General features: G+C 38.3%; 1 protein-coding gene across 1 annotated transcript in view; it reads right to left on the reverse strand.

Moving 5' to 3' along the window:
* The window catches only part of LOC135873845 (collagen alpha-2(I) chain-like), a 65,588-nt gene that overhangs the window by 4,992 nt on the left and 45,862 nt on the right, over positions 1 to 14,734 (reverse strand). Inside the window, exons 2-10 of the mRNA XM_065398457.1 lie at positions 9,794 to 9,829; positions 7,854 to 7,937; positions 6,145 to 6,201; positions 3,435 to 3,479; positions 3,272 to 3,325; positions 2,907 to 2,960; positions 2,471 to 2,524; positions 1,804 to 1,857; positions 1,450 to 1,503 (exon numbers count right to left, since the gene is read on the reverse strand). Coding sequence (XP_065254529.1) covers positions 1,450 to 1,503; positions 1,804 to 1,857; positions 2,471 to 2,524; positions 2,907 to 2,960; positions 3,272 to 3,325; positions 3,435 to 3,479; positions 6,145 to 6,201; positions 7,854 to 7,937; positions 9,794 to 9,829 — 492 coding nt within the window. The remainder of the gene's footprint in view (positions 1 to 1,449; positions 1,504 to 1,803; positions 1,858 to 2,470; positions 2,525 to 2,906; positions 2,961 to 3,271; positions 3,326 to 3,434; positions 3,480 to 6,144; positions 6,202 to 7,853; positions 7,938 to 9,793; positions 9,830 to 14,734) is intronic.

Consider the following 14,734-nt stretch of genomic DNA (forward strand, 5'->3'; position numbering starts at 1 on the left):
ATGTTGCCCTGGATGCTGTCCCATAGGTGAATAAATCACTGTGCTAGAGGACTAATATTTTGTTCTGTAGAAGTATTATGAAGCTACAATATGGTTTTGCAAGAACTGTTGCAATCTAATTTGAGAACAAATAAATTTTGCTGGTTGACAGTGTAACATATATTTGTATGCAGTGATACCATATGATGTATTTGGTTTGTGACAATAAAAAGGTATAAATAGGTATAATGTGTAGCAGAGCTAAAATTCCCTAAATAGTGGCTCATTTAGCCTTATGAATCAGTGTTATAATTTGCACTCTATATGTCATGGATTCATGTAAATTAGTCCCTGTGAATATATCTGTTCTCCCCGAATCATGGGTCCTGCAAAGAAGTGAAAAGGCCAGATTTAACCCTGGTGTAACTTCCCTGTAATCAGCACAGATACACCATTAGTGAATTTGGCTTAATCTATTTCCAGTCATTATGTGTTAATAATTGCTCTCTCATTCATTTCACTATTTTTGTCTCATTTTCACCTACAAGTATTTAACAGAAATGTTGATAGCCTAATAGCTTGCCATTAAAGAAGTCAGCAATCAGATAGCATGCTGCATAGAGATATGAGAATTCTGTACTATAATCAACAGCATTTATTACCAGGCTCCCAGAAAAAAGTGAAGAAAGGAATTTTGTGTGAAATTTGTGGTTTGCTGATTTAATAACTGTCAAAATCCAACCTCTAGTATGAAATAAGCAGAAGCATCCCAGCTCCCAATTGGTTGTTTCTATCAACATTGCTATGAAGGACTGAAATGAAAAGGAAGGAAAAGTATGAAGGAAAGAAAGAATGACTAGATGGGGAACCTAATACGTTGTTAAAAATGTCTATGTTTATGTGATTCTGCATTTCTCTGCCATGTTTAAATTCAGTTCTGCTCTTTAAATCTGTTGCTAAAGTGTGGCACTGTGAAGAAAAAAGCTCAGAAAGGCCAACTCAATCTCAACTAAAGCAACTTCACTAACTGTCAATGTTCTAACAGAAGGCAGCACCACAATACCTGGCTAAGCAACAAAATTTTTCAGGAAGGGGAGAGATTTTCATTGTAATGGACTTACAGCAGCCAATTGCCAAGTTCTTGTGTGGGACTTAGGATGTAGGGGCAGGAGAATCATGATTGTTTTAATACTGCTGGAAAGCTAATCATTAGGGGTCCAATCCTGCAGCTCTTACTCAGTAGAACTACTCTCATGAGTAACAGCTCAAGGCCCCAGACATGATCCCTCTTGTTAAGAAATGACATGTGTTTCTGTTACATGGGTCAACTGATGTTGGAATTATTTCATCCTGAGAAATGTTTAGGTGACAATGTAGGAGAGGAATTGGAGATAATAGCATGTGTATTTTGCTGGAAGAAGTTGTAAGTGCCCTATGTTTTAAACGCCATTATTCTGATTTAGTTTTTACCTTGACACCTGGAGCACCAGCTTGTCCCCTTTGACCATCCAGACCGTTGTGTCCCTATATTGGATAAAAATAATCATTAAAATGTATCTTGTTGCAAATCTTTATTCATGCCTACAAACTGTCATTCACATGTGGAAGGTCCATCTTTCCACTATCCCTCAATGCTAATCATATGGTTGTTTTTTCTTCCATTTTGTTATATCACGGACACACTCAAGGGTTTAATAAGACTCATTTTGCTAGTCCATATATTTACAATGTCTCTCACATACATTAATCTGTGAAAGATTTATGGGGACTTCAATATCCTGAGATATTTTCAGACTTGACCACATAGGTAAGAAATACGCTCACCCTAATTCCTTTAAAGCCGGGCAGACCAGGAGTTCCAGGGAAACCACGAGCACCCTTAAAGGAAACAGAGGGAGAGTGAAGGACTGTCTCTCACATTAGCAATTATAACTAAAGGGAAAAACGATAACTTTCACAAAATATACTCATGTATTGACCAGATTAATAAATTAGGAAAAAGCTTTTAGCTATAGGCTGGGAGCCTGAACCTGTGAAATACTCAGCATTGTCAATTTCCATCCTTCACAGGGTCAGGCCCTTAACTACTAAGCAAAATTATTAACAATAAGCAGCCAATTGCCAAGTTCTTGTGTGGGATGCATAGGGTGTAGATCATAGCTGTTGTTAGGACATCAAATATGTTCTATACTAGTGTAGTCTTCTACACTAAAGGATCTACTCTCCTTTTCCTGTGCAATATCCTCCCCCCACCAAAAAAAAAATTAATATGAGCCCCTAAACGTTTCTGATACACAGAATCTCTAGCTCCATACACAAGAATATACATACAGAAGAATCCCTTAGGGTATGGAATGGCAGCAGAATAGCAGAGTAGCCCATTCAGGCCAGTATTACTAGTCTGCTAATATGTTCCTTTTCCTAAATGTCCCCAGGTTTTATCAACTACAAGACAATTATTCTGTTTAAAATATGATAGGTGATTTCTCACCTGAGGACCAGAAACGCCCCTCTCACCAGATCTTCCAGGTTTTCCAGGGTGACCCTAAAAAGTGACAGAAAAGAAAACTAGTTGTGTAACTAAGGAAATGGAACCACTTTTTAAAAATTGATGGAGGTTATCTTAAGTACATGGATGCTACATTTGCTTTAATTTCACGTTTCCTGTATTTTTGAGGCTTGAAGTCACATATGGAAAGATTTAAAATTTGTCTGTTTTACATTATGTTTGCAAAATGCAACATGATTTCTATAAAATCAATGGTTTGGGGAGTTATGGTTTATTTTTTGGTGTGTGTTTTACACTTTCAAGTAATTGTCACCAGAGCACCTAGGGGTGCCATTTAAATAATATTAGTTTAATTTAGAGATTTTAATCAGGAACATCTGACTCTAATGAAGATGAATGGTGTTTAATAACTACTTACATCTTCACCAGCCTTTCCAGGAGGACCAGCTGGACCACGGGAACCAACGGGACCCTATAAAAAAAGCACAAGGATTATGTGAAGTTGGACAATTGAAGTGAGACTGCTCAGTTGCTTTGATGTTCAATTTGAATTAGAGATGGGCCTGACATGGGACCCTGGTTCTGAGTCCTTCCATCCCAAGTTTTGTGGAAGCCAGTTGACTTTAGACTTGTGGAAGTCTGAGCCTCACTGCTCAGGCCTATCTCTGTGACAGGAGCAAACAGAAACAACAAATTCAAATATCCCTGGACATGCCCATAAATAAAACATTCGGAGTTCAGATCCACTTCAATTTAACAGTAAGGGGGGGAAAATCTACTTACTGTTTGACCAGGTTCACCAGGCTCACCAGCAGGTCCTTGGAAACCTTGAGCACCCTAGAAGAAATAAGTTTTCTTAATATCATCTTATAGAATACACCATTCATATTCTATACGCATATACTCCTTCTCCCCACCCCAATGACTGCAATATGAATACACTTACAGGGGGTCCACTTGTTCCAGGTGGGCCTCTGGGTCCCATTATACCCTAGAAAAAAATATATAAAAAACCCGTTAGCATAATAATAATAATACTTGGCCATTATCTAGCACCTTTCATTTGAGGAGCACAAAATATGTTACAAACATTAATTCATTAAGTCTGACAACATTCCCGAGGGGTAGGAAGGGATTATAGCTGCCATTGTGTAATAGTTGAAGCACAGGAGGTTAAAGTGATCTGTCTCAAGCATACAGCCAGTCAAAGGCAGAGCTGGGAATAGAACCTAGGAGTTCCCTGACTCTGCTTCGCCTACTAGCTTACCACCAACTCACCCCAGTATATATGGGATATAATGAAACTATTAAAGGCACACTGCCAATGCTGACAAGTCATTAGACTTCCTACTTTCTTTTTGGCTTGTAGGTGAGGATATGATACAAGTGCCCTTGCACACGGTCATTCCTCCTCTTGGCTTGCCTGCACTATTCTTGTGAGCAAACAGGCAGTGTGAAAGGATGATGTCACAACTATGCACATCCCCACAGTCATAAACAAACAACAAAAAAGCCATTGTTAAAGAATGTTACATTTTAGGGTCTCTCGACTGTGTCAGTGGCTCTTCAAAGGAAAGGAAGAGATATTGAAAAATGAAAACTGATATCATGGCAGGGCAATAAGAGGAAAAAAAATCTAGATAATGAATGATTATATATGCTACTATTACTATATGCTGCAAAATCCCTGTCAGTGTACTACTTTGGAAAGTGACTCTGTGTATACATTGCATATGTAATACTTTGCCAGATCTAGAGAAATTATTTTCATTTAAATTCTCCACTTTGCATTTTTTTGAACTTCATAGAGCAATCCATAAAGTGTTACAAGTTTATTTTGCTAAACGGATATTATGAACCCAAATTATGTCCTTAAAGAGGATTGTTAATAGACAAGCACACAATCTGTTAACAATTGTTTTATATATTACAGAGCAAACACAGAAACAAACAAATAAGCCACCCCAAACTCATCTATCTAAACTTCCATCATACAAATTCATATTTTATGGGATCTAGAGTGCTTTATGTCATAACTGAAATAATTAAGTATTAACAGATTATAATAATCTAAAATACATACATTAGATTATGTAACATTAGGGTCTCTTAAAAATGTGAACAGTCCTCATTAAAACTAATGAAAGCAACATATGCCTATTGAAAGAAGGACATTTCCCTATGGGATCAAGAGAAATCTTAGTAGGTGGTGAGACTGCGCAACCTGTATTTTACAATACATGATATGGTTACCAAAATATGTAATGATTTGGAGTAAAATTCCCGCTATGTGGACTCCCTGCACAAGGCCTGTGGACTACTTGTCTCACTTAAACCCTCAAATAGGGTCTAAGTAGGACTGGAGTGATACATAGGCCTTGCACTGGCTCTCTGCATGAAGGTGAATTCCACACCCATATTTTTCCCTATGTTTTTTTTCTGTGGCATTTAGAAATAAAGAATAAAATATTTCCTACAAGCAGATTTTGCTAAAAGTCAAGATCTAAGAGATTTCTCACTATGAAATCACACAAGTTTTGGATATGATTAAGGAGTCCATTCTTCTTGCCATATGGGTGCATTATTCGCATTCATGCTAACAGAATTTACTCATACAGTACTAGTAACTTGCACAGCTGTAAAATAGGGCAGAATTTAACTCACTGATTACATTTTAGGTACATTGGCAACACTGATATTGTGTGTAGTCACTGTTCCTGGAGACAAGTGACAAATTCTACCTTAATTTACACCTCTGACTACAATAGGGTTACACAGATGTAACTGAAGGCAGAATTTAGCCCATATTCTGCTATCCACATACACAGGCAACATGATCCAAATGGAGAAGCAAATATACTTCTAAAACGTCCCTTTCTACAGATTTAACAGCAGTAGGTAGAAAAGGCTCTCCCTCAGAATGGGCTTTGCCTATATGTTTTTTATCAAATACAATTTGATCTTTACTCAACTCACTCTGTATTGGGAGACGTATTTTATATGTCTGTTTTGCCTAATTACTCTTAGATGTGATAAGCATTGGGAGTAAATGACTCAACACGGAATCCAGGGACCAAATTATGCCCTTATTAAACCCATGCAACCCCAATGAAGTCAACGGAGTTGTACAGTCATGGGGGCAGAACTTGCTTCCACAAGTTCATCATATCAATGGTGCTGAGATGAATTAGCTGAGGTAGCTCTTACCAGGTCCATCTTGGTATGACTGAGATTAATTTCACTGTCAAGTTTCTTCATTCCCAAAACACAATTTTCTTATGTCTCATTATGGGGAAAGGGATAGTGAATAAAACGAAATTATTACCTAAGATCAGAACATGAGCTTCCCTGACAAAATAAGGGTTGGATCGTCAGCTGGTCTATATCAGCATAGCTCCACTGATGTCAAAGGAACTACACTGAGATACACCAGCAGAGGGTCTAGATCTAAGAATGTACTGCAAACATTTTCAATTGCCCTACATCAAAAGGGCAGCAAAATCTTTATATTGTCTCAGACTCTGATATGATCATCACATACATTTTAAACTATGTTGTCAGTTATGATACATGTAAGATATGTAGTAAGGATCCAAATGAAACATTTAATAAACATATCTATGTAAGTTGTTGAATGAAGGAGAATGTTTGCCTACCATGGGTCCATGGCCGTAATCAGCTGCTTTAGATGGATCATACTGAGCAGCGAAGTTCTGTAGGAGAGAAAATGTTTGAAATTCATATTACACATAAGAACTTCATTAATACTATCAGGCTTTTAGATTTATTTTATATGCTCAGATTATCTGATTTTTGTTATATTTTCTGGATAATGGTTTACTTTAATTTCCTTAAAATCTATAATAATGGCAACATTTACTGAGTGCATTTGTGTTTATTCAAAAAAATAAATTTTCCTTAGTAATAATTATGCCATTTCACACAACTCTCTCAGCAACATTTATTCAACAGTAGCTGAGAGAAACTGATAATGTGAGTTGAAAATTCAGCACATAAAACTTACGCCCATTTAGAAGAGGTAAATATTCTTAAATCACCTAAATCATTTTGGACAAGTCTCAATTTGAGACGCTATGTACATTTATCCTTGCACCAACCAGCTGGACTTAATGTTCCACCCCTTTGAGCCTGCAATGAGCTAGGGCTCTGCAGCTTTTCAGAATATCTGAAGTGCCTACATTCTCAAGAAAACTATAGTGGACTTTATGCATTTCCATCAACATGAGCCTTGCAGATTTTTATAGGAGAGGTTTTCCTTACTGAAATCTTTAGAGAGAAAATGCTCTGTCCAACTCTTAACCCAAGATGAAGTAGAAAATATTCCTTTCATGCTTTGGATTCCTTTTAAATTCCTATTATTTTAACTTAATCTTTTTATTTCAGTTTTATGTCTGCTAAAAGGGAAAAAACAAAAAACAACAAACAAAAAAACCCATTTCTTTTCCCAGTGAAGATGAAAGTGGGTTAATCTCCCTGGTGCCCCAGGGATTTACAGTGCCTGCCCATTAACACGTCATCTCTAAGACCTTATGCCTCTCATGATGTTAATGTAGGGTACTCAAAAGGTTAAACAGGCATATCAAGGCCTTCTGAGAACAAGCGAAGCACACATTGTTTCTGCAAGAAGGCTAGAGGAGACACCATCCATTTAAGCTCTGAGACAGTAATATTGTTCATACTGAAAAATTCAGAGGGAAGAAAGATGTAGTTTATTTGCTAGTAAGTAAGAAAGAAGCTAGGACATACTCTCCAACATTCCCATATACGCAACTTCAACACTGACTGTTAACATCTAAAAAGTTAGCACAGTCTGAACTTCCATTGCCATGTTGTTTCACCATAACAGTATGTTTACTACATTTTTATTTTATTTATATTTTATATATTTTATATTATTTCTACACTTGGTTTCAATACTAACTTCCCCTCACCTGAAGCCAACAGCAAAAAGTGCTGTCTTGTTTGCCCATGAGCTTAATCAGTATGGATTTCATTTAGTTAATTCCTGAATAACAAAAATATGTTATGGGTGCACAGATCTGAGATGTTCAGACAAGAAAAAAAAATAGCATTAGGGAATCAAGGAGTTAATTCTCCCCTTCATGCATGTGCTAAGCACCCAACTGACATTTATATGGGTCCCAAATTCATCATCCCAAATATACCCCTTGAAGAACATTTCAGTGAAATGGAATGAAGAATCCCATCCCATTCCAAGCCCAACAGAATGTTTTATCCTATTCTAAAGTGAAATGCCTTTATTTTCTGATATATGTATATTTAATCATCAGATGCTACAATGCATGGATGATCAGTTTCAGTAATGAAAATTTGGATGTCTTACTCCGCCAAGACCTGGAGGACCAGGGAGGCCTGGTGGCCCTGGTGGACCATCTTCACCATCTATGCCGGGTACACCTGGTAGACCCTAGAGTCAAAAAGATGAAAATGAAGTGAATGTTAGGAGTAGTTGAAGAAGACTCTGAACTTGTGAAATCATAAGTAAGAAAGAAGCTAGGACATACGCTCCAACATTCCCATATATGCAACTTCAGCTGACTGTTAACTTCTAAAAAGTTAGCACAGTCTGAACTTCCATTGCCATGTTATTTCACCCTAACAGTACATTTACTATGTTTTAGAGCATTGAGGCTCTTTGGAGATTTTATTAGATCCATGCTCTCAAAAGTGGCTGCTAAATTGGGGTGTTCAATTTTGAAGTACTGTCAAATCTTGTACCCACAATTTGCACACACGAGGCCAGATTCTGCCATCCTTATTCATACTAAGTAGCACTAAGGGGATATTCAAAGTGAGTATGGGCAGCAGATACTGGCATAATCATTTGTGCCCAAATGTCACAAATTAAGTCTTCTGCAGGTACAAATAACTGGGAATGCAACAACTGTGGACACAAATGACTGAGTGTACAAAATTGCCCCTGAAAACTGGGGGGAAGTCAGCAGATGCTTGCTGGGCAGAACCCTCCACTGGTGTAAATCAGCATAGCTTCATTACACTCAATGCAATGAGGCCAATTTACATGAGCTGTGGATCTGGCCCAATATAGTAACAAATCTGATAACAGAAGCAAAACAGAGTGCTATAAAGATTTTCTGTTCTGTCCCTCTACTGCAATTGATGATACTCTTCATTTGCTATAATTGCTTGAAACTGCATATACACAACCAAACTGTGAGCCAAATCTGTCCTCAGTTACACCCATGCAACCTCGCTACACTGTGCCTTCAGTCACAGGTGTGATTGAGGACAGCATTTAGCTTACTCTGTATTTTGGGCCCAAATCGTTCTCCAAATGAAATCAGCGGTAAAACTCCCATTGACTTCAGCTGGAGCAAGATTGGGACCACCATACACACACATACAATCTATATATTGTTACAGTAGGGAAAATAATTCTTAAATGGATTTAGGTAGAAATAAGCAGTGAAAAGCAAATATACAGCCCCAAGTATATGTATTCTTCTTGATGGTTTACAGTGTAGGCTTTAAAGCTTGTAAGTGATCGTTACACAAAATATACACCATATCATGGCATTTCCATGATATAAAATGATGCAAAATCACAGCCATCACTACTGCACCTTGTGAAGATAAAAAATATGCCTCCCAAAAAAACTGCTGTGTGACACCAAAGTAAACCAGAAAAAGAAAATGAATGTAAATAATATGAATATGTGAAAGTTGTAATTAGATATGTAACTATCTTCATTTACAGTTACATAAACAAAATCCACTAATGAACACCTCCTTCTCAGTAGACCAGTAGAATATACACAGCATACATTTGCCTACAAAAGTTTTTTCAAGCCATATATATTTGATTTACAATAAGTGAAAGCTTCTCAGGGCAGGCTTTGTCTATTCTGCTTAGTGTTTTACATAGTTTTATCTTTACCCAATGCTTTGAACCAGCTCTGAGTCTGCACCTTTCCATGTCAGCTTTTCTTCTCCATTTTCATGTCACCTGCCTCCACTGTGTACAGTTGGAAATTATTCTTCAGACTATTGACGAGGTACTAGGCCAAGTTCTGAACTCACACCTGGGCAGCCCCAGGCACCTTAACCAGGCTGCACAAGTGTCACCCAGGGCAGAATTTGGTCTGCCATGTAGTATATCTTTTTATAAAAGTGTGTACACAAAACTCTCAGAAGTGAATTTATTTCATTACTTGTGCTTTAATGTGGTTGGTTCTTTCCTATTGTTCCTCCAAAGACAATTGTTATAACAAAAATAGTTGAACAACAATTGTGGTTCCTTACCCTTTCTCCTGGTGGCCCTTTGTCTCCTCTGGGACCCTGCAGGAAGAAAAAGAAAACAATGTAATTTGCTGTGCAGTCCTCCAGCAAAATATATGAACACATATAAAAAATTGTATTGCTTAGAATAATCAATTTGTGAAAGTGTGACAAAACTACTATATTATATATGTCACTTGTAGGGAAAAGATCAGTTATATCTATCAAAGTAACTATAACTTATTGAGAAGGAGGAGTAGACTACAACAATATTTTAGTTAGATAAACACAGACTAGTCTGTGGAAACACATCCATATAAAGTTGATTTTTGTTTTACTCCACACTGAATAATTAACACTAATATGTTATTTATTTCTAAAAACAACATGTATTTTCTCTGTCATTATAGACCTGAATAGGCATCACTGTTGTGTAAAATGTGTATTTGTCATCAATTGCTTTTTGAAATGTTCTCAAGAATGCTTTCCTAAATATAACTTAGTTCTCTGTGTGCACAGTTCTGCTCTCAGGTAAACCAGTGTAAATCCAGAATCCATGTTTACACTGGTGTAAATATAGCCCAACTGCTGTTTTCTTCTTTTTACTGTCTAATAATTTAAGTGCTAAATTGGTCAAGTGTCTGAAAAACAGCTTAAATATGTTTCCTTTCAACCTATATCCAACAAAATGTTAGTTTGCCTGTGAAAATGTCATGTTATCAAAATACTTAAACAAACATTAATAAATAATAATAACAATGCTTACCCTCCGCCGTGTAGTTGCCTAAAAGGAATGAATTATAACAAAACTGAAATTAATAACAGTTCCATCCCAAATCCTATTAAATTACTATAATGTACAAACACAGAGATTCAGCCTCTTAAATCAAGTTATATATATATATATATATATATATATATATATATATGACTATATTTGTGAAATTGCTCTAAAGTCTAGGAGGAATTATGTATATAGTACACATTATGTTAGATTATTAATGCATACAGCTATCTGTTAAAAACTTACATATAAAATTGGCTAGTTTATATTTACCACAGCATGCAAACAAGGTATAAATAAAAGCACACCTGAATTCATTCATAATCCTTTTGATGAAATGACGTTTATAGAGATACTTAAGCTTTAAAGTATAATAATCTCCAACCCAAGGGCCATGTATAATATCCAAATGTCACCGCTATGTTATTGCCTCTTTATATTATTTTCACCTATGAAGGCAGTCTCTTAAAAAAGCCCTGCCCATTTGGAAATTGGGGTGGGCACATTTCTAGACAGTCCCTATAGCACTTAATGATTGCTAGCTTTTCCATGATCATCTTGGGAATTAAGGTAAGTGAATGCCAATTCTGAAGAAAAAAGGTGCCTAGCTAGTTAGTTAAGGGTGAATATCGTATATTGAATGAAATTATACTGACCTCATTTGCTGGAAAAAGAAGGAAAAAGAAGAAAAAAATCGATTGTAGGTTACAATAACTTTAAAAAGCTTACATTTCAATGCTTGTAAAATACCTCAACATTTAATTAATATTATTAAAATGTTAGTTTACAGTAGTAATTATTGAGATTTTATGTGGAGAAACAGATTGACTAAGGAAATTAAATACAGAGCTATATTTTATATTGTAAGACTTGGATGTACTATGTAGACCTGATCCTGCAGCGCTTTCTCAGGAAAATCTCCCATCAAAATAACGATTGGGCCTAGGGGAGGGCGGTGAGGGGGAGAGGAGGAGAAGGAGAGGAGAGCAAGTCTCTGTGTGTGTGAGAGAGACATAGAGACAGACAGAGGGACAAATCCAGCAACACTGATGCATGCAAAGATCTTGATTGAAAGGAATAATTTTCCATTTTCTTGTAAATGGCTCCAAGCTCATTTTTATGAAGTTGGGGGAGGGGGCTACTTCAACTCACCAATATTTCTGATATGAGAATTCTAAGCACAATGACTACAGATACATTGTATAGGAAAGTAATTAGATTAGACATTAAATGATAAATAACTCTCTTTATGGACACTTTTGATATTTAGTACTACATAACAAATTGTTCAAAGGGTTCTCACTGCTTTTTAGTGCTTTAAATCCCCAAAATAAAAAAATCTAGAAAATTATGTTTTTCTCATTTTATTTAATTTTTACAATCTGCAAGCAATTCAGTCAAAAAGTGTCTATTCTGGCTCAAAATTGAGCATGTTAATCTGTACTTTACACTATATTTTGACCGCACTGAATTGATATGTTTAAAAATTGGGTTTGCATCTCTTAAATTTTCAGTTTGGCAATTTATTAGGATCAAGACCAATGCCAGTGGTTGGTACAGTTTAACAGAAAGATGACTGGTATAATCCAATATACAGAATATTGATATGTAAAACATATTACTAAAACATCAGTTTGGTGTGCTCCCAAATACCAAACTGAATTCTAAAAATGTAAAATTTTGGGTGTTAAATGATAATTATTTCAAGATAAATTCTCTCCTTATTATCCTTTTGGAAAAGGTCATATGTTCTTAAGTTTAGGGTTGACTGACATAACGGGATCCCCCCATGAATCCCCTTTGTTTTTGGAAGGTCTCTTTCTCTCTTAAAATGTTACTGGATTTGCAAAATGTGTTACTATTTCTTCTTACCACCAGAGGGAGAAAAATGTCTATGTTTAGCCTCAACCAGGGAATTGGGAGGGTCAAATTGATAATAAGTAGCTAGTGGAAGAGAGGAAGCCAGTATGGTCATAAAGATACTACAATGATAACTTTTTACATCTTTAGATCCTTTTCTGTGCTCTGGACAATCAGTTATTCAACACTGGTCATCATCGCAAAGTCATTGCTGACTTAATGATCTTGACAGATCAACCATCTGTCAGAAAGGATGTCACTGAGTAAAAGCATCATCTGTAGAACAGAGTTTGCTTGTGTGTAACATATTGGATATTTTAGGGGAAATTTATGGGAATATTGTGTTCAAAAGCTTACTTATGGCACCCATGTGCCATTTGAAGGAATACAGCTGGCACAGATGTATTTAGCCAGCTAGATCATTTGTCTAGAGATGCTTCCACATGGGCTCTATGCGCAGCTCATTTTTATAGAAAGTCATTTAAAGAAACAAGTGTTAGGTGTGCAAATGAATTTCAAATGTTGCATTAAAGCAAAGGGACTCTTGAATTTCTCATTCAGTTAAGAGACAAGACTTGTGAAGACCTCTAACGTCTGGTTTGAAAGTTTACCGGAAGGGGTCACTATTCCTGAGCTAAGTGAGTGTGCAAGAGAAGAGCTCAGCGTCTCCATAAGGCAATACTAGGAATATTAGTTCACTTTTTACACAAGAGCTCAAGAAACATTTTTTCACATTGTCAGATTTTTTTTTCCAAACAAGTGTTTTCTTTCTCTCTCCAAATGTTTGATTTTAACTTTTATAGAAAACAACCAGCCAACCCCCGAGAGATCTGAACTTTAATAACTTCTCCTTTTGGGGCTGTATCTAATCAACCGAGACATTCTCCATTCTTTTCCAGAGTAAATCCATCCCCACTCCACAGACTTTGAGACGGGGTGCCCTGCACTACTCGTTTCCTCCCTCCAGAGGGCGCCACTTGGGCAGACGCCAGCAGCAGCAGCCCAGACAAAGATGTACAACGCCCTAACGTTACTGTTCTTGCAAGGAGAGGGTAAGCTGTTACTTTCCAATCCCTCCCCCTCATGGACCTTTTAAAAAGTTAGTCTGAAGTGCTACACAAGTATAATTATAGTGCAGCTAGGAAGATAGCTCTGCCTCCTATAAATATCCCCCTGCTAGGAGTTGAAGCATCTGCTCACAAATGAAGACTTTCAATTCTCCATGGAAAACAACCCATCTTCTTTAGGAAGAAAGGGGGAGCTCCTTGGCCTCCTGCCATCCTCAGACAGAAAAAGAGCGGGTTTTTTTGGGGGGGGGGCTTTTAAAAAAAGTTAAAATCCGAACTGGCTCAGTGGCAATGACATTAGATGCTGGCTGTATAGCTCCACACTGACAGACCCCCGACCCCCTCCTCACCCTCAAAGGACAAGAAGTCTAGGGCGAGTGGGGAGTCTAGGACACCCCCCCCCCAAACAGACCTCCCCACACCGCAAACAAGCTGAAAGCACTTACATTGACATGTTGCTAGGTATGAAGTTACTGCGAGCAGCAACAAAATCCGTGTATCCACAAAGCTGAGCATGTCTAGTTGCTAGACATGCAGACTCCTTGTGTTGCAGAGCCCCTGGTCGGTGGTTAGATATTACCTATGGGACGCAGGCATACAGTCGTGGCGAGTAACTCCAAACTTAGCAGAAACCTGCTGCCCGGGATGCTAAAATAATAAAGCCCCGCTCGGCCGTATTTATACGGCAGGAGGTTCCCTGGGCTGGCGGGTCCCCGAACGCCTCGCAGCCAATGGCGGAGCAGCAGCCCTGGGGGCCCCGCGAGGCTCCCAGGCCGTCACGTGCTCCTTATCTCCGACCTGCCCCGGCAGCTTTGGCAGCAGCTGGGGGGCTGGAGCGAGGGCGGGGCAGAGGGCTGGGGGAGGCGGGGGGGCAAATTGGTTCCATTCTTCGTGAGGACGTGGCCACTTTGAGGCTTTAAAAAGGAAAATCTGACTCGCTGTCTGGTTTGGCTTCCACGTTGGGGTGGGGGGTGCGGGGGGGCTGGGAGCTGCCAACCTGCTCGGGAGCTTTCGAGCTGCCGCCGGGAAGCTGCTTTCAAAGCAGGAGCTGTCCAGGTCCTGCGATACCTCGTGCCCTGCCCGGCTCACGGTGGGTGGGGAAGGGGAAGCAGCGAGTGCGACAGGGAAGAGCTGGATCGGCCTGGAGCCTGGTGTGGGTTTGCTCCCCAGGATCCCACACTGTAGCAGCACAAGCCGGACGCTCCTACCGACCCCATCAGATCCAGATCCCCATGCGTGCCCGCACTACTGCAC

Source organism: Emys orbicularis, chromosome 2 (assembly GCF_028017835.1).
Source record: "Emys orbicularis isolate rEmyOrb1 chromosome 2, rEmyOrb1.hap1, whole genome shotgun sequence".
NCBI lineage: Eukaryota > Metazoa > Chordata > Testudines > Emydidae > Emys > Emys orbicularis.